We start from the raw sequence: 20,846 nt of genomic DNA, 5'->3' as shown, positions 1-20,846 counted from the left end.
ACCCTAGGCAAGGCAAAGCACTAGACTTCCTCCGCCGGCCTAACCAATACAGGACTACGTAAAGTGTTGCCCTACCCTCCCGCCCCGAAGTGTCACTGCGCCGGTCTTAATCACGCCCCTCCTCCGGTCCAGCCAGCGGAGCTGACGTAGCCACACGGGCACTTCCTTCTGCTACAGGCTACATCTGTAGGGTATACCAAGGCACTGGACTCAGGAAATGGGTGTACGACAAAGGTAGACCGTACCATATCCCATTTCCTAGCTCGGCAATACTGAGTCCGTTTTTAAAGGACGCAGTATCTAACAGCTAGCGGTTTGTTAAAATGACACACCACAGGGTGAGGCAATAATTCCGAAATTTAAGATGAATCTTGTGTGTTTCTCCCCCACCCCCGACTTTACCCAGGTTGCATCACCTGTCTCCCACACGTAATTGACTATCAAGCCAGATGTATTTCCACTTGTTTTCACAAGCACAAAAGAATTTTAACTTTTAAAAGGCAGCATGTGTAGAGAAAGCATCAGAACTGAGTCATGAAGACAGGTTCAAGTTCCATTTCTGATACACAGTGGCTTTATGACCCAGGACAAATCATTTAACTTTTCAGCAGTCCCAAGAAACTAAGATTATAAATTGCAAAGTAGATGCTAGATCTATATTGGTAGATGAAGTTTCTTTAGGGATCTCTAGAAAAAGGAAATGTCTGGTAAAAAAGGTATAAAAAGATCATCCAATCCCCTTCCATAGTGTACTATCTATATTTCACTTAGTGATTTCACCAGCTTTCACAGATTCAACTATTATCTCTATACTAAGTATTCCAAAATATACTTACCTTAACTTCTCCAGTCTTGCATTTTCAAATGCAAGACATACTAGTTTGGTATGTCCCATAAGCATCTTAAACTCAAAATGTCCAAAACAACTTATAATCTTCACTCTACCCCACCCCATATTTTGTAAAACATGCCACATTACTCCTGACATGTTACAAATCAAATTTTCTCTAGCTTTCTAAAAATCTACTATAAGTCAGGAAAATATTCCTAAGGATCTAACTGGCATTTAGTGAGAAAAAGAGTATAGGAAGCTGCAGCTGAGGAAATCCCTTCACCAATGCAGACTAGCAACTGGTTCACAGCTTTCCAATCTTGGGTTTTCCTGACCAAATGCCCCCCAACTCCCCTATTATGCCCGTTTCTTTTCTACTTTTTAGTCTGAAGAAAAATTAAATCCTTTCTTCCCTTAGTTACAGATAAAGTTGCAAATAATTGAAAAAAATTGTACTACTTAGTTTACATTCACAAAAGTACCTTAAAATGTCAGAGCTGAAAGAGGGGTTATTTGGTCCACTTTTACAAAAAGGAGACCAAGAGTTAAACTAAGTTGCCCAAAATTATACCAATGAATTGTGACACTTGTTCAACTTTTCCTAAAGTTTCAACTAAAAAAATAATCTTAAGAAAATTTAAACAGGTTAACAACATTAAGTGACTTGCATTTTCTTTCCCTAAAACGTAGTACCATGTAGTTCATGTAATTGTTGGAGAAAAAAGTTATACTTTATTGTTTTTATTATAATGACATCATTGGGTCAAAATCTTTAAAAAACAAAGTAGAATATCTGATCAAAGCAATGATTTAGGCTAATTTTTGCCTATTAATATTGACTAAAGTAAAATTTCACTATTTTTTATGAGTAAAATACAAGCAGGGAAAAACTACAAGTATATACATATATATATACACACACACACACACACATATATATACATACACACACACACACACATATATATATATACATACACACACACACACACACACACACACACATATATATATATATATCCAGGATGACTCTTTACTTACCCCCTCCTCCCCCACCAGCCTTCAACTCTTATCTTCACATCAACCCAAAACTAGCAAGAACTGCCATTTCCAAGGATGCCTTCCCACCTTGTCTTCCCTCTTCACCTAGGCTATTTTACTCAGTCTGGATAATATGGAACTTAACTTCTGATGAACTGGAGAACCACCAAGCCTTACCATCTGCCCTACCACTGTATCTTCGGATGCTCTATATCTCATCATCTATTCTGCTTCTATTCCCTACAGTACTCTGGCACTATCTTAACTATCTTCTTAGCCTTGGGATGTCTTGAAACTATTCCTATTGTTACACACAGACTCTGCAGTTTTATTTCAAGGTGAATTTTTTTGTGAACAGACTCAGTTTTACAATTTGCATCACCATTAGGATATAATGATTATGACAAATAAATGTGTTTTCATTCATTCATACATATAACATATCAGGACTGATTCAGGCTAGTCTGGTTATTTAGGTTTGAAATTGGTATAAAACAAGACATTTGCAGAACATGTGACAACAAAAAAGTTTATTTAGCCTAGAGAGAGAGGTATGAATTCAGAGCAGGAAAAGGATATTCAGCAAAGATACATAATTCATTAATTTGGGCTCAATTGTACTACCTCCCATGCTACTAAAATGATCTGAGGTCACATGCCTGAGAAAGGAGCCAAGTGACTATTGCTGCCCCAGTTTTTGTATTTATGGCACTAGGAATTAAGGTTTCAGTACTTTTTAAAGGAAAATTTAGACTTTAGAGGGATAGAGTCTTCAAAATACTGCTCCTAACACAAAAACTCACTTTAATTAAATAAATTACCATCAACACAGTTTTGGGAATACAAACTACTTGCTTTAGGAAAGTATTAAGTTGGTATTAAAGTATTAAGTCTATTTTTCACCTGCTTCCCTTTAAGAGCTGAAAGGGATCTTAGAAGTCATCTAATCCAACAATGAAGAGATTTTTTAAAAGGGCCCAATAATACTATAATATTCAGCTAATAGTTAAAGGCTGATTTAGTTTTAGTAAAACTGCAATTATGAATAAATGATGCTAAACTTAATTATCAAACTGAAATTATCATTACTTATGTCAAGTGACACATTTCCTTGTAGCTTTTAAGTATCTTATCATGGAGAAGACCTATGCACAGATAAAATCTTTTTGGGTCAACAGGAAGATTTCCTAAACACATTAACATGTGCCTAATTAGCAGGCTACATTAGGTTCAGGCACAACCAAAGTATGAAATTCTTCTATAGTTTAACTACTAAAAAACCCAATATCTTTAATTTCAGTGGGGAAAGGAGGAGAAAAAATTTCTTCCCATATTCAGACAAGGTTAGTCCTCCCTCCCCCCCAAAAAAAAAATGTTTATGGAAGGATCACTATACATACAAGTTGATTTGAGAGGCAGAATAATTATATTTTGTATATATATTTATATATATGATATATAATTCATATATTTATATATATAAAAATATATTTGAGGGGCATTATAATTATACACACACACACACACACACACACACACACACAAAGCACAACTATGTATATACACACACACACATATATAATGTATTGGAATAAGAATCCAAGATCACTGAAAGGTTTTATTTTAAAACCAACTTTTAAATATCTCAAATTCAAGGGACACTGATTTGGACTGCCATATATAAAACTTACCAAAGATCCCAAACAATCATGACAAATGTTCTCTTGGCCAAGGTTATTGTGCTAAGAGGACTGAATTAAACAAATTTTATTCAATTCTTTGGGATGAAAAAAACAAGTAAAATAATATAAAATGTCACTTTTAAAAAATTGAAACCTCAAATCATTTCAATATTTTAAAAATTGCTCACAAAGTAACAATTTTGAAAATCCTTGTTCATCTCATTTCATTTAATTTGCTGCAATGCAACATTGACAAATCTATCATCTTTTGCACCACTATTGTACATAGTTAATGAACTATTACTTTATATGTAATATGCTTTTAATGAGATAATATCCAATACATACATTATTTTCCTCAACTTTATTTTTATATATGCTAACGTCTTTTAAGAATTATAACTTAGACAGGTTTATAGTCAAGTTTAGATTCCAACTTCTTAGAATCAGCCACTTTTCTTACTGCTTTCATGAAATCTTCCTGTACTACAAAATCATGATCAGCACGAATTGCAAACATACCTGTGAAGAATAAAGTAATATAATTAACAATTCTGGTATTTATTATTTCATTTTTTCACATTTACTCTGTGATTGTCAACATTCCCCGCCATCCTCCCTCCCCCTCCCCCTCCCCCCATCAAAGAAAGTCTATTTTTCTCCCTCTTTCCTTCCATTGAAAAAAAGGAGGGAAACAAACCCCAAACTCTTCTTATAAATTTCAAATGAAACAAATTGCTGCATAGAGTATGACCAAAAAAAGTCTCCATTTGTACCATTAATTTTCTATCAAGAAGTAGATAACACATTTCATTATGAATCCTCTGGAATTATGGTTGCTAATTGTGTTGATAAGCATTCCTAAATCTTTCAAAGTAGGTTTTTATAATATTGCTGTCACTGTATAAATTATTCTCCATCAACTCATCAAATTCTTCATTAAGTGCCCCTTACCCTTTATTTCTTTCAGCATGATGTATTCCCATCACATTCATATACTGTAATTTGTTCAATAATTTCTCAATTGATGGTATCCCTGAATTTTTAATTCTTTTACATTGCAAAAGAAGATACTATAAATGATTTTGTACATATAGGTCCCTCTTCCTCCTCCTTGGTATAGCTGGATCAAAAAGTATGCAAAAATTTTGTGTAATAGCTCCAAATTGTTTGCCGAAATATCTGAACCAGTTCATAGCTTAATTAACAGTGTACTGTTGATAAATATATATTTCTTCCATGGTCCCTGCAGCATGTCTAATTTTCCTTTTTTGGTAAATTTTGCCAATATGATGGTCTGAAATAGAACCTTAGCCATTTCTCTATTATTAGTGATTTAGAACATTTTTTTGCCATATAGCCAATTGATAGCCTGAATTTTTTCCTTTGAAAATTTCTTGTTTGTAGATTTTTACTATTTATCAACTGGGGAATGCAGTGCCAACACTTTTACAGAATTTAGTACAGAGCAAGAAATATTTTTCCCAATGAATGTTCAAATGGCCAACTGGATTACCAACAGCTAGGCTAACTATAATGAGTTGCCAAATTAAAATTATACACAATATAAAGGAATAACATTTCATGAAACAAAGATTAACTTAAACTACTCATTAGATAAAATATTTTAGTGCTTTAGATGCTGATTATAGCCTGAAATTATCATTTAAAGATTAAGAGAACTAAATCTTACTTTATGTCAAATGTTCTTTTTATCTCTTTTAATTAAAAAAAAAAATCACCTTTTCTATTCTTAAAGGTGTTGGCATTATTCTGGGATTAGTTAGTTGGTGGACTATCTAGTTTCTTCATTGCTTCTTCCCATGGCTGCCTTTCTATATACAATTTAATTAATTTAAAACTTTTACAAGGTAGAACCCAAACCAATCAATTTACTTGTTAGTACTCTTGTTAATTTTTTTTTTAACTGAGTAAAGAAACTAAAAGTTTCATTTTCTAGATTTTGGGATTGCTTCATTTGCCACTAATGATCATAATTCAAACACAAGTATTTTAATGTCAAAATCAAGTATTTGCTTGTGATTAATTAGTGTAATCAATCTCTCAATCTCAGATTTTAAATAATATATCTTGCTATCTGTATAGTTTTTACTTTCAACCATTACAATAAAAACATTTCTTTCCTTTCATCTTCAATTCTTCTCCATAAAAAGAGAATACAATGTTTCCTATCTGTGCTTGTAAGTTTATGATAAGCAAATATCTGGTGAGTGCCATACCTGAACAACTAAAATGAAATTAACCCTACAACTAGTACAATGAAAAAAAGTGTTAAACTTGTAGTCAATAGAGCTAGATTTCAATCCTGGATCTGACATTTAATAAACTGTCACAGGTTACAGAAAGAGAGCTAGAACAGATATTTTACAGATCTTCTACTCCAACTTCCTCATTTTACAGAGGAGAAACAGAAGGTCAGATAGCTTAGGTGCTTTGCAATACTACTCCCCTCCTTTAAAAAGTTTTGCCGAAGCATGCATCTTTGTTCTACCCCTGTATGCTCCTTTGTTTTGTCAGAATCCTTATGCCAACACCACCCTTCTTTTTACTAAAGATGACCTGTTTCCCAGAGTTACGACACAGTAAGCTAGGGTATAAGCTCAGCATAACAACAATCCTTTGCAGGTCACCCTTCTGGATGGTTTTAGCTACAGCAAAATCCCAGAATTATTTCACATTAGCATAGCACCAGGTGGTCTCTAAACTCAGACAAGCACCAACATATTTGTTTTCCAGGCATGAAGTTCTATGATCTCACTCTTGTTGTTACCCCTCCATTGTCAGAGCTACAGCTCAAAGCACAGCCATTGGTATAAGTATTGAGATTTGCTCATAGTAAAGTAGGTCTGTTACTAGAGGGGGATCTCAGCACATGTGTCATGTGTCTAATTCCCCTCAAAGAACAGAATAAAGAAAGTTTTTTGTTTATGACCACTATTATCTCTTTAGTTTTATTTTTAGAATTAACTGTGGGTTTTGCTAATCTGTGTGAGCTGTCTTTTTTTTTTTTTAAAGAGCTAACAGCAGTTATATAACCTCTGTGATTCTTTAGTTATTTGTTTTTAGGGTTGGCAGCTTCAAATGTGTTTCTTGTATATAATATTATGAGATCCTGCTCTCTAATCCATTCTCATTCCATCTTAGCTATATGCCCTCCCATTCACATTCATAGCTATTACCAATATTTATTCCCTCTAGACATCCAGTACTTTCTTTCTACTAGCCTGAACAACAACAAAAAAAAAGGGTGTGTGTGTGAAAAAGTTAACACTAAAGTTGAAGCAATCTGTTTCACATGAGGATAGTAGGTTTTTACTTTCTTTTTGAACAATGCTTTGACAATGGAGTTTGTTTTGCCAAACCATTACTGTTCATACCCTGTCATCAACATCACCTCCAATGTAACAACATTTAATAGCATTTTAAAAATGTTATTTCATTGGATCCTCAAAACAATCTCCAGGAGGTAGGTGCCATGAGAAGCAGAAAGAAGTTGAAAAAGGTTAAGGTAATACACTAATAAATGTCTAAGACTGGATTTCAAACCAGTTCTTCCTTACTTCAGATTCAGTTGTCTTATCCATTGGATCACCTTCCTCTCTCCTTGTCTCCACTTAATTCCCTGATGTGTTTCATTTATTTTTAAACCAAATGGTAGATGTATTTGTTTCCACTCTCACATATTTATTTTCACACATTTCCTTTGTGTCATATCCAGATAAAAGTAATATTCATGAGAAGGATCATTTCTCCAATCCCTTCTTCCTAGTTTGTATTTTTTTTTTTTACCATACATATCTCTATTAAATGAAATAGTGAATTTCTTTCCCTTTTTACTCATTTACTCTCCAATCTCTTTTAAATGTCTTTTTCCTAAGACCATCGAAACAGAAAAAAAGCACTGCCAGCCATACTACTTTTTTCTCTGAACCTTGAAGACATAATTTTAAGAAGACATATTTCTTTTTTCCCTATTAGAATGTAAACAATTCATTTATCACATAGTCCTTTCATTGATCAAAGTATTGTTTCCTGTCTATATTTCTTTTGATTTCTTTACTTCAAGATTTGAACTCAGGTCTGACCTTTTTATAAGGAATGATGATTTTAATTAAAGGTTCCCATTTCTGGGAAATTATTCTAGGTTCTAAGGCTCTATATACTGCTTCTGGAATAACATAATAACATATTCCAAACTCCCCCTTTTTTTTCTTCCTCTGAAACTCTAGATTGGAGATATGCTGTTTTTTTTTTCTTATAGGCTTACCTTTTGGGTTTTTGCAGAATTATGCCAATCTTTTTGTGCAGTCATGGATGAAATGAATACGCTATTCTTTTTTGTTTTCTACATCAATGCTCTCTTTCAGGTACACTTTTAATCTACTATGCAGCAATCTTCTAATTATTCTTCAATTTCCTTCCTAGCTGCTTACTAACATCTTCAGCGCTATCTGAACTTTAAAAAAATGTTCACTTGTCTCCTACCTTCTCAAACTACCAAGCTATCTGCTATCCATAATTCCTAACTTTTCTTTTTCACTCAAACTACTCAATCTCTGACAATTTATTTAACTTTTAATACCACAACTCAACTTAAAAATCTTGAGTGTCACATAATGATCCTGGCTTAATGATCCAGTGAAATAATTACTATTTTAAAAACAAAGCATGGTAGCACAAAAATGCCAAAAGACTGAAAATGAGGGTCACAAAAGCAAATCAATGTTAGAACTAAAAACAGGGATTACCTAATATATGTAACCAGTATTTATAGAAATTTTACACAGAACAATTTATCATTTTTTAATCTAATACTCTGCCCATCTAGTAATATAAATTGCAAAAATTCACACTTTTGTCAAATTATAGACACAGAAGATAATGCAATTTGAAAAAAATTTCTTACCTGCTTCAGTGCAAACATTTCTCAGATCTGCTCCATTAAAGCCATCTGAGAGCTTCACAATTGCTTCATAATCTAATCATAGAGAATATTGGAAATTTAAAATTATTTTCAATTTTATTCCAACACTGAAAAGTTAGACTGAATTTCTTCCTTTTGGAAAAAATGGGATCAGAACCAACTCATTATCATTTACTGAGGGGAAAAAAGGTAAGCTCCTAGTAAATGACATACTAGTAAAGTATGAGTTTAAAGGGTGCACTGAAGAGAGCTTGGACAAAGAAGAGTTCCAGAAAAATCTCAGCAGGGAGTGGCATATGAAATCCCTGAAGAATAAAAGAATTGCCTTATATATCTCCTTATCCTTCAAGTTGCACTCATTTTGGACTTTGGTTTCTTCACCATGATCCAAATTGAGACTTTCCCTCCTCTCTATGTCCTCATCCCTTTCCAGCTTTTTGTGTGTGTGTATGTGTGCGTGTTGTCTTTCCCAGTGAAGCTCCTTAAAGGCAGTAATTTTCTTTTTTTGTATTTGTATCCCCACAGCTGATCACAATGCCTGGCAAAGACCATGACTTTGACCTTGTTGTGAGGTCCCATTTGAGGTTATATAACAAATTAATTTATTTAAATGATATTTACCAAGCAAGTTTTATTGGCTGCATTTATGCCCAAAGTTACTTTTTAAAAAAGTATTTCTTTGGGGGCAGCTAGGTAGTGCAGTGGATAGAGCACCAGCCCTGAAGTCAGAAGGACCCGAGTTCAAATCTGGTCTCAGACACTTAACACTTCCTAGCTGTGTGACCCTGGGCAAGTCACTTAACCCCAATTGCCTCAGCAAAAAACAAAGTATTTATTTCAAATTAAATACAAAGCAAGAAAAAATAAAATAGAAAAAGACAGGAAAATTAAAAAACAAAACAACCAACCAAAAAAACAAAAACAAAAAAAATACCAAAAAACAAAAAATCATTGTCTTGTACCTAGCACAAAACATGAAGGATTCAAAATATGAAAACAATAAATTTCCTTCTCAAGTAAGCATATAGATAGATAGATAGATAGTAAGAGAAGAGATTATATTCATGACTGTCCATCTTTTCTTTGCTTCCTTATAGGTTATTTGTTCTCTGCTGTGTTTACTTTATTCTTTCAGTCACACAAACACCTACATGCATACATATACACACATTTTTACACATATAGACATGCATCTAAAACAGTACTCATACAACTGACATATAATGTAGATTTTTCTCTCTTAAATGAATCTTTTGTGTCTGAGATCAATGATTACTAGCTCCAAAGTTATTTTTCAAAAATAAAACAATTTTTGTAAAAGTGCAGATCAAAATCCAAAATTTTTTAAGTATAACTTCTTCATTAGTGAATTTTGGCTAAATCTTAACAATAAAATATATACTAAGAATAATGAGCAAGAAACTTATTAAGAAAAAAAAATCTGACTGCTAAGGGTAAAGAAAAAACTGAAGAGGAGGCTTTATTTCCAATCTTTTTTTTTTTTTTTTTTTGGACTATACATGTATCATTATACCTCAGAGATCAGTTACTATACTGCATCTTCCCCTTCCTTCTTCTGTGAAAGTTATGGTAGTTTTTCTTTTGATTAGCTCAAAGGATTAAAACTTATGGCTGGGGCATCTAGGTGGCACAGCCCTGAAGTCAGAAGGACCTGAGTTCAAATCTAGTCTTAAGACATTTAATACTTCCTAGTTGTGTGACTTTGGGCAAGTCATTTAACCCCAATTGCCTCAGAAAGAGGGGAGTGGGGGGGGAGGGGAGAAAACAATGGCTATTAACATCTTGCTTGAGATGTTTGGCTAGCAAACCATTATGGACAATCAGAGGAAAGTGAGCTTCATTCAGCAGAATTAAAACCCACAATATCCTCACTGTATATTAACCCCCTGGTTTGGCTAGAGAAAGGTCTTAGAAATGTGTAATGAATACAACACTAGACCTAAAATCAATAAGACCTAAGTTTAAATCTAATGTCAAACACATACTAGCTGTGTGATCCTGGGAAAAACACAACCTTTTTTTGCCTATTTCCTAAACTGTAAAATGCAAATAGTAATAATACCTACTCAAATCACATAATAGGAATTGTTATATAATTGTTTTCTTTCCTTTAGATAAATCTTGAATTACTTACAATTCTCATTTTATTACCATATAAAATCTAATTTACCAGAGGACTGCTCTGACTCAGGCCTAGTCTAAAAAATAACTTGTAAAACACAAAAAAAATCATACCTATTTCACCATGTTTTGTGATAGGACCTGCATGAATCTTGAGTATATCTAATCTTGCTTGTTCATTTGGTAAATCAATATCTGAAATGAACAAATATTTTAGTTGATTTTAAATCATTAAAAAAAAAAAAAAAAAAAAAAAAAAAAAAAAAAGAGCTGTGAAAGGAAAGAAACTAACAGTTGAAGCAAACTTACGTATTTTTCTATCTAATCTTCCCGGACGCAATAAAGCAGGATCCAATGTGTCTGGTCTGTTTGTAGCCATGATCATTTTTACTCTGTGTAAAGTATCAAATCCATCCATCTGATTTAGTAACTAAGAACAAATTGAAAAACAAACATTTTAATATTTTACTTGCCTGACACATTGAAATGTCTTCTTCTAAGCACGAAAGAGGTAAGTAAAATTAAATAAGCCCTAAATGACTATTTCATTACATCTTTTATATTTTGCACAGGAGACTTTCTCTCTTCTCAAAATGTCAAGAAAGCAATAGAATGGCAAATGTTATTTTGAAAATTTCTATCACAACCAGTTTTCATATATTAAAACATATTTCATATATTAAAACACCTAAAACTAAATTTCATACTGCACTAGTAGTGCTCAGTTTGATACTCAATTCTAATACTACAATACTAACTTCAAATCTGTAAGGTCAAATATTGATTCACTCTTAGAGAAATCTGATATAAAGGATTTATTTCCCTTCTATTTTTGTGAAAATGTGTGTATACATTACTGAAAGAAATCAAATGTTTACATAATCAAAAGCAATCAAATACTTAGAAACCATTATTTCAACAAGGCTTTGTTGAATAAATTTCATAGGAAAAAAATTTACACTTTAAAATACAAATTTAACAAATACATGCATTTTACCAATTTGTATATTAACTTATATGCTAACCAATTAAAAATGAATGAAAAATTCGAGTTATTTTTAAACTCAAAATAACAGATAATTTGCAAGTACACACTTTTCTCTGAACAGATGAAATTTATTTTAAAGTTTCATAACTTATAAGGCAGTATACTTTGCACTCATACAGTTAGAATGCCACATCCAAGGGCCTTTTTCAATCTTTATACTCAACTTTTCTGTAGCATTTGATACTTCTAATCTCTTCTTACAAAGGAAGAGAAGAATAAAGAAACCAAAGGAGTTGGCTTGACACTTTTGTTTCTCCTCCTACTTTCTGAACAGATTCCTTTGTTTCTTTACCACTTTTGTAGGGGGAGAGGGTAGGACCGATCTTGATGTTCTTTTTATCTTTATTTTTTCATTCTCTTCCATTGGTAGTCTTATTTACTCCTATAATTTCAACTACCATTTTAATGAAGAGTATCTTGACTCAGTACTAACCTCTCTTTTCATTTCCAAAGACATCCTACAAGAAATCTTTGCCTAGTTGTCCTACCAACACCTCAAATTCAGCACTGAAAATTTATTTTCCTTTTTCCTTCAAGATTTCACTAATTTTGTCAGTGTCATCACTGATTTAATCTCTAATGTTTGGAATTTTGGAATATTTGACTCTTATTAAAGTAACCATAACAGTATATTCCACATCTACAACATCTCTCACTTATGTCCCCTATTCTTTAGATCCACTGGCACTACCCTAATCCAGGTCCTTATCATCTGCCTGGACTCTAACAGCAAATTCCTATTAAACCTTCCATAAAACAGATTGTCATATAGAGATTTGACTACATCACTTCTCTGCTTAAAAAAGAAAAAAAAAATCTTTAGGGGGGGGGTTTCCGTTTTAATAGGTGTCCATGATTATAATAAATATTTTTAGTCCATTCATACTTCTAATAATGAATTTGAAGGAAAAACTGTAATAAGTCATTTTTTGCAACCAATGTTCTGATGATGATTTGGGATCCTAAGGTAAATGTTTTCATCATACAAAATTATGTAAACAAATTTTCCTGTAAGTCCCTTTGACAAAACTTTACCTCCATTAGGGTTCTCTGAATTTCTCTATCAGCTGAAGTACCCTCAGAAAAACGACGGCCACCTAAAATGAACATAAGATTTAGAAGTTTATGTATATTTTTATTTCTTTTCATGTCTAATGAAAGAGAATTTATTTGAATTTTGTGCATAAGGATAAACAGGACAATGATTTTTAAAAAGTTAATTATCAAAAGTTAAAATAGCCAAAGAAGTACTACAGAGAACACCATAAAAAATAAGGGAGAAGAAAAATCAAATTCCTTCAGAATTTAATCAAATACAAGCCTAAAATAAAATTTGAAATCAATTCATCTTACCAATAGCATCAATTTCATCCATAAAAATGATGCATGGCTGGTGATCCCTGGCATAATTGAACATTTCTCTGATCAAACGAGCACTTTCACCAATGTACTTGTCTACAATGGAACTGGATACAACCTGATAAAAAACAGAAAAATAAGATTAAAAAGTGCAAAAAAAAATTTCAGTGCAAAAATAACATTATGAAAAATCTCCTTTACCTTTAAAAAATTGCAATCCAGCTGGCTAGCAACAGCTCTTGCCAAAAGTGTTTTTCCTGTTCCTGGTAAGGACATTCAGAATGCTTCTATTAGTTGTAACTTAATTCTGACAACGTTGCTCATTTATCCTTTTATTAGGCTTTAGTGAAAGCCCCAAACATATTCTATTGCCAGGATCACACTTAAATAGATTTATAAGTACAACAATGTAAATATAACCCATTCATGTTTTTATCTGTTCAAGACTTTCCATAAGTCCATAGGTCCAATACACACTGGCCATGAAGAATCCAGAAAGCTGCTACCTTCCCATTTCTCCAGCAAACAGGGAAAGCAAACTGAAGAGATAATACACTGTCTCTGGGAGAGGAATATTATTACAACAATGCACAACAGTTAGTTTGTCTATTTCTCCTGTGTTCTTTGTATGACTCCAGAGCAAGAAAGGAAAGCCTTTGAATAGTAGGCCTTTTGGAATTTTATTAGAATTCTCCAATAATTTGAGTGTCTTTAAAAGTTCAAGACAACATAAAAGAATCTGAAAATAGGTAAGCAGACCACAAAAATTGCAGCATATATAATAAACATTCAAAGTATACACTGCGGGGCAGTTAATTGATGTAGTGGATAGAGCACCAGCCCTGAAGTCAGGAGAACCTGAATTCAAATTTGGCCTCAGACACTTAACACTTCTTGGCTGTGTGATCCTGGGCAAGTCACTTAACTTCAATTGTGGGAGGGAGGAAAGGAAGGAGGGAAAGAGGAAAGAAAGGAAGGAGGGAGGGAGAGGAGGAAAGAAGGAAGGGAAGAAGGAAAGAGGGAGGAAAAGAACAAAGTACATACTGACCTGGTGGTCCATATAACAAACAACCTTTTGGAGGTATTATTCCTACTCGCTGGAATAACTCAGGGTTTGTAAGGGGTAATTCTATTACCTAAGACAAGAGTAAAAATGTGCAGGAGAGAGTGAGTTAATAAAACTGCAGAAATATTCTATTTTATTAAAAACCTCTTTCACATAGAAATAGTATACATTGATGTTGTTGAATGTTTTCTATTAGTGTTTCTATTAAATATAAATGAATGTCTTAAAAATAAAAATTTATGAGACCCACATGTGCAAAAATATTTGTGGCAGCCTTCTTTATAATGGCAAGAAACTGGAAATTGAGTGGATGCCCATCAGTTGGAGAATAGTTGAATAAATTATGGTATAAGAATGTTATGGAATATTATTCTGTAAGAAACGACCAGCAGGATGATTTCAGAGAGGCTTGAAGAGACCTACATGAACTGATGCTAAGTGAAATGAGCAGAACTGGGAGATACTTGGCAACAAGACTACACGATGATCAATTCTGATGGATGTGGCTCTCTCTCTTCAACAATGAGATGATTCAAACCAGTTCCACTTCTTCAGTGATGAAGAGAGCCCAGAGAGAGAACCATGGGAACAGAGTGTAGACTACAACATAGCATTCTCTCTCTCTCTATTATTTGCTTGAATTTTGTTTTCTTTTTCAGTTTTTCTTTTTCTTCCTTCTTGATCTGGTTTTTCTTGTGCAACATACATATATTGGATTTCATATGTATTTTAACATATTTAACATGTACTGGACTACCGCCAGCTAGGAAAGGGGATTGGGGCAAGGAGAAGAGAATTTGGTTTTGCAAGAGTCAATGTTGAAAAAATTACCCATGCATATGTTTTGTAAATACAAAGCTTTAATAAAATAAAAATAAAAATTTATAGAAACTAACATTACCAGGCATATTACATCAACTATTTTGAGGCCATCATAAAAACAACAACAATAATGACGGTTACAAGGAAGGGAGCTAATTGATTATATTATCATTAACTGAGCTGCTCAAGTTGGTATTGAAAGTTGGTATTAAAAATTCATTTTCCTACTTTGGGAGGGTAGAATCAAGATGGTAAAATCAGGAAGCTACTCAAGCTCTCCATTTCCTTCATGAAAGCAAGACTCTGGACAGAGTAAGACAGAATGAAACCACTCTTCAGATCAATATAGGTTGGAAGAGCTTTAAGAATAGTCAGTCTTACTGGAGTGAAAGGGGTGCTCAGCACAGCTCAAACAGAGAGTCTGGAAAGCCAGTGAGAAGAGTCTTAAAATATGAGCAACAGAGAACCTAGATCCTCTTGTCAGTGGAGGAGCTAACCAGTGATATAATCCCTAGTACTCTCTCAGAAGACAAATTCTGGGAAATCAGGCTGTTTCCTGGAAAGAGCAGACAAAGCTACTCTCAGCTGGAAGCAAAACAGGAAACACAAGCACACCTCTATGCTCAAAGCCAAAACTCAGAGTTGCACAGGAAGGTTGAGACAGTGTCCCTTTCACCCCAGGAGCAGAGATCAACCATAAATAGGGAGGAAGAGGGGGAGAGAGGGAGGGAAAAGGGAAGGGAGAAGGGGAGAGAGGGAGGGAGGGAAGGAGAGGGGAAGAAAGGGAGAAGGGGAGAGAGGGAGGGGGAAAGAGAGAAAGAGGAAGGAGACAGGGGGAGAAAGGAGGAAAGGGGGAGAGGAGAGAGAAATAAAGAGAGAGATTACCAAAAAAAAACAACAACAAAAAAAAACAACCCAATAACAACCCCCCCTCTTCCCCCCACAACCCAACACTTTGACCATAGAAAGCTAATATGGTGACAATGGAAGACCAAAACAACAACTCAGATGAGGACAAAATGCCCCCAAAGGAAATTTCAGAATGATATGAATTGGTCCCAAGCCCAAAGAGGCTTATTGGAAATACTCACAAAAAACTTTAAAAGGCAAAAAAGGAGAGGTAGAAGAAAAATGAGAAAAGAAACAAGGTATGCAAGAAAGAGTCAACAGCTTACAAAAGGAAGACTATTCCTTAAAAAATGCAATTAGCCAAATACAAAAAAAAATCCACTGAAGAAAACAACACCTTCAAAAAATAGGATTAACCGATAGAAAGAGATACAAAAGCTAATTGAAGAAAATCACACATTTAAAAATTAGAATGGGAGGGAGGCAGTTAGATGGTGCAGTGGATAGAGCACTAGCCCTAAAGTCAGGAGGACCTGAGTTCAAATCTAGCCCCAGACACTTAACACTTTCTAGCTGTGTGACTTTGGGCAAGTCACTTAACCCAAATTGCCTCAGCCAACCAACAACAACAACACCCCTAGAACAGGGCAGCCTGGATAGCATTCTTCAAGAGATCATAAAGGAAAACTACCCCTTTAAGGAAAACTAGAAACAGAGGGGAAAATAGTCACAGAAAGAATCCATTGATCACCTTTGGAAAGAGATCCCATCAAAGAACATTGTTGCAAAATTCCAGAATTGTAATTTCAAGGAAAAAATACTGCAATCTGCCAGATAAAAACAATTCAAAAATCAAGAAGTAACAGTCAGGATTAACCAGGATCTGACAACTTCTACAATAAAGAATGGGAGGGCCTGGAGTACCATATTCTGGAAGGCAAAGGATCTGGGGTTACAACAAAGAATTAACTATTCAGTGAGATTGAGCATCATCTTTCAAGGGAGAAAATGGATCTTCAGTGAAAAACAGTTCTATTGAAAAACCCAGAACTAAACAGAAAATTTCATGTTCAAACAAAAGACTCAAGAGTAGCATAGAAAGATAAACAGGGGAAAATATATATATTAAATTTTTTACATCCCTAGATGGGAAAAATCTAGAAAATATCTAACTCTTGAGAACTGTAGCTGTTACTGGGGAAGTTAAAAGGGCACATCACAAGGACAGAGGATGTGGGGGTGAATGGACTCTGATGTGAAATCAAAGAAAAAGACATGAAGGGATGGAAAAAGGACTGTACTGAGAAAAGGAAAGAGGAGTTATAATGGGACAAATAAAATCACATGAAGAGACACAAAAGAGCTATTACAACACAGGGTAAAAAAGGAGGGGGGTAAGCATTGTCTGAAGCGTAATCTCATTAGCTTTGGCTCAATTGGGTATAGAAATTTGTTACCCTATAAAGAAGTAAGAAATTTGCTACCCTATAAAGTAGAAAGGGGAAAGAAAATGGAAATGGAAGGGCTGAATAAAAGGGAGGGTAGAAATAGTGAGAAGAAAGGGGTAAGAGAAGGGGGGAGGGGGGAAGGAGAAGGAAAGGGTGATAAAAGATAGGGCAGGTAATGGGTGGGATAGGTTAAAAACCAAACACTAGTAAGGATGGTCAGGGTGGAAAGAAAACAAAAGCATAAGCAGGGGAGAAAATAGGATGTAGGGAAATGCAACTTTCCCATAAATGGAAGTGAATAACAAAATGGATTAAAAAACAGAATCCCACAATGTTTACAAGAAACACATTTAAAATAGAAAGATACATAGAGTGTAAAATCAAAGGCTGGAGCAGAATTTATTGTGCTTCAGCTGAAGCAAAAAAAAAAAAAAAAAAAAAGCAGAGGTAGCAGTTTTGATCTCAGATAAAGCAAAAGAAAAAAAAGACCTAATTAAAAGAGATAAGGAAGTTTCCAAAGCATATCTTGATAAAGGGTAACACAAACAATTAAATACTAAGGATACTAAATGTATATGCACCAAGTGGTAGAGAATCCAAATTCTTAAGAGAAGATAATAATGCCAGTTACAGGAAGAAATAGGCAGCAAAACTATATTAATGGGGGAACCTCATCCTTCCTCTGAGATACTCAGACAAATCTAACCACAAAACAGGAAAGAAACTTAGGAAGGTTAACAGAATCTTAGAAAAGCTAGATATGACAGATCTCTGGAGAAAACAGAATAGGAACAGAAAGGAATACACCTTTATCCATTTCAGTTAGATTATCAGATTTGCTACTATACAGTTGGGCAAAATAGCTCCTAATTATAGCTTTAATTTCTTTTTCATTGGTGATAAATTCATCCTTTTCATTTTTGATGCAAAGATTTATTTATTTTGTTGGTTTTTTTTTAATAAAACCAACTATTAGTTTTATTAATTAGTTCAATAGTTTTCTTTTAATTTTATTACTCCTTTGAATTTCAGAATTTCTAATTTATTATTTAATTAAGGATTTTTAATTTATTTTTTCTAGCTTTTTTAGTTGCATATTCTATTCTTTGATCTCCTCTTTCTCTATTTTATTCATGTAACTATTTAAGAGATATAAATTTTCCCCTAAAAACTGATTTTTGGCTGCATTCCATAGATTTTGGTATGTTGTCTCCTTGTTATTCTCTTGGATGAAATTATGGGTTGTTTCTGTGCTTTGTTGTTTGACCCACTCATTATTTAGAATTAGATTTATCTTTCCCTGCCCTTTTACTGAATATAATTTTTATTGCATCGTAGTATGAAAAGAAAGCATTTCCAATTTTGGTCTTTCTTCATTTGATTGTGAGGTTTTCATGCCCTTATACATAGTCTATTTTTATGTAGGTGTCAGGTACTACCAAGAAAAAGTATTTACAAAAATTTAAAAATATAAATGTAAATTGCCTAGATTAACAGAAAAGGAAATAAATTACTTAAATGGTCCCATTTTAGAAAAAGAAATTGAACAAACCCTCAATGAACTTTGTAAGAAAAAATCTCTAGGGTCAGATGAGTTTACAAGTGAATTGTATCAAAAATTTAACAAACAATTCCAATACCATGTAAACTGTTTTGAAATATAGGTATAAGGAGTCCTGCCAAATTCTTTGTATTACACAAATATGGCACTATTACCTAAACCAGGAAGAGCCAAAACAGAGAAAAAAAATTACAGACCAATCTCCCTAATAAATATTGATAGAAAAATTTCAAATTTAATATTAGCAATTTGATTACAGCAATTTATCATCAGGGTAATACACTATGATCAAGTGGGATTTATATCAGGAATTCAGGGCTGGTTCAATATCAGGAAAATTATTGCCATAATCAAGCTTATGAATAATAAAACCTAAAGAAATCACGTGATAATTTCAATAGATGCAGAAAAAGCTTTTGACAAAATACAACACCCATTACTATTAAAAACACTACAGAGTATAAGGATAAAGGGAGTTTTCCTTAAAATAATAAGCAGTATCTATCTAAAACCAACAGCAAGCATTATTTCTAATGGCGAGAAGCTGGAAGCATTCTCAAAAGTCAAACAAGAACGCCCATTATTTCCACTATAATTCAGTACTGTACCAGAAATGTTGGCTTTAGCTATAAGAAAACAAAAAGAAATTAAAAGAATTAAAACAGGCAATGAGGAGAAAAAAACTATCACTTTTGGCAGATGATATGATAATATGCTTAGAGAATCCTATGAAATCACCCAAAAACCTACTTGAAACAATTTAACAGCTTTTAGCAATGTTACAAGATATAAAATAAACCTACACAAATCAGCATTTCTATATGTTACTGACAAAGTCCACCAGCAAGAGAAAGAAAGAGAAATTCTATTTAAAATAACTGCAGACAAAATAAAATATTTGGGTGTCTATTTGCCAAGACAAACTCAAGAACTATATGAACATAATTACAAAACACGCTTCACACAAATAAAAGCCAGATCTAAACAACTGGAAAAATATCAACTGATTATGGGGTAGCCCAAGCTAACATAATAAAAATGACAATTCTACCTAAATTGGTCTTCTTCTTCAATGCCCTAACAGTCAAACTGCTAAAAATTATTTTGTAGAAGTAGAAAAAATAGTAACTAAATTTATCTGGAAGAACAAAGGGTCAAGAACATCAAGGGAATTAATGGAAAAAACAAATACAAAGGATAGTGTCCTAGCAGTACTGAATCTAAAACTGTACTATAAAGCAGCAGTCATAAAAACTATTGATACTGGCTAAGAAACAGTGATAGATCACTGAAATACGTTACATACATATGACACAATAATCAATCATTATAGTAATTTAGTATTTGATAAACCCCGAAATTCCAGCTTTTGGGATAACAATTCACTACTTCAGAAAAATTGCTGGGAAAAATGGAAAATAACACGTCAGAAACTTGGCATAGACCTACATCTCACACCCCATACCAAAATCAGGTCAAAATGGGTACATGATTTGGGCATAAAGAATGATACCATAAGCAAATTAGGAGAGCAAGGGATAATTTACCAGTTATAGATTTGCTGATGGATAGAATAGGTTTTGAACTCTTAATTATAATTAATAGGGTATAGATTAGGAAATGTGGGAATAGATATCAAATTAGAATGAAATCAACTAGAAAATGAGTCACTTTACAATTTTTCAGGATCTATTATGTAATTCAAGATAAATCTATAATTTAATTTCACCTCTAAGAAGTTAAAGAAAAGCCACTCCTAAATAACTTTATTAAACAGCAGGAAATAACTTTAATATATTTTGAAGTATAGAAACCTATCTTTATTATTATTTCAATGCTGACAGAGAAAATAATATAGTTCTAATTCCAAGATTAAATTATTTTAACAAGTTGAAACTGTAATGTAAAATAACCATGTGGCAGAACACACTTTTTTTTTTGGATATGACCAGGTGCACCAGCTCCTGCTAATGCAGGCCAGTACCTTCTCTGTAACTTTTTGTTTTAGAAAGTTGTTTGATGCCCTAAAATATGAAGTGACTTGTCCTGTA

General features: G+C 33.5%; 1 protein-coding gene across 1 annotated transcript in view; it reads right to left on the bottom strand.

Annotated features, from left to right (window-relative positions):
* Positions 1-3,478: 3,478 nt before the first annotated feature.
* Positions 3,479-20,846, bottom strand: part of PSMC6 (proteasome 26S subunit, ATPase 6) — a 29,274-nt gene continuing 11,906 nt past the window's right edge. Inside the window, exons 7-14 of the mRNA XM_051977954.1 lie at positions 14,098-14,185; positions 13,251-13,312; positions 13,044-13,167; positions 12,726-12,787; positions 10,952-11,072; positions 10,757-10,837; positions 8,483-8,554; positions 3,479-4,077 (exon numbers count right to left, since the gene is read on the bottom strand). Of these exons, the coding sequence (XP_051833914.1) occupies positions 3,959-4,077; positions 8,483-8,554; positions 10,757-10,837; positions 10,952-11,072; positions 12,726-12,787; positions 13,044-13,167; positions 13,251-13,312; positions 14,098-14,185 (729 nt within the window). The 3' untranslated portion in view covers positions 3,479-3,958. The remainder of the gene's footprint in view (positions 4,078-8,482; positions 8,555-10,756; positions 10,838-10,951; positions 11,073-12,725; positions 12,788-13,043; positions 13,168-13,250; positions 13,313-14,097; positions 14,186-20,846) is intronic.

Source organism: Antechinus flavipes, chromosome 2 (genome assembly GCF_016432865.1).
Source record: "Antechinus flavipes isolate AdamAnt ecotype Samford, QLD, Australia chromosome 2, AdamAnt_v2, whole genome shotgun sequence".
NCBI lineage: Eukaryota > Metazoa > Chordata > Mammalia > Dasyuromorphia > Dasyuridae > Antechinus > Antechinus flavipes.
The sequence above is the reverse complement of the archived record's forward strand: the minus strand, read 5'-3'. Positions and strand labels throughout refer to the sequence as shown.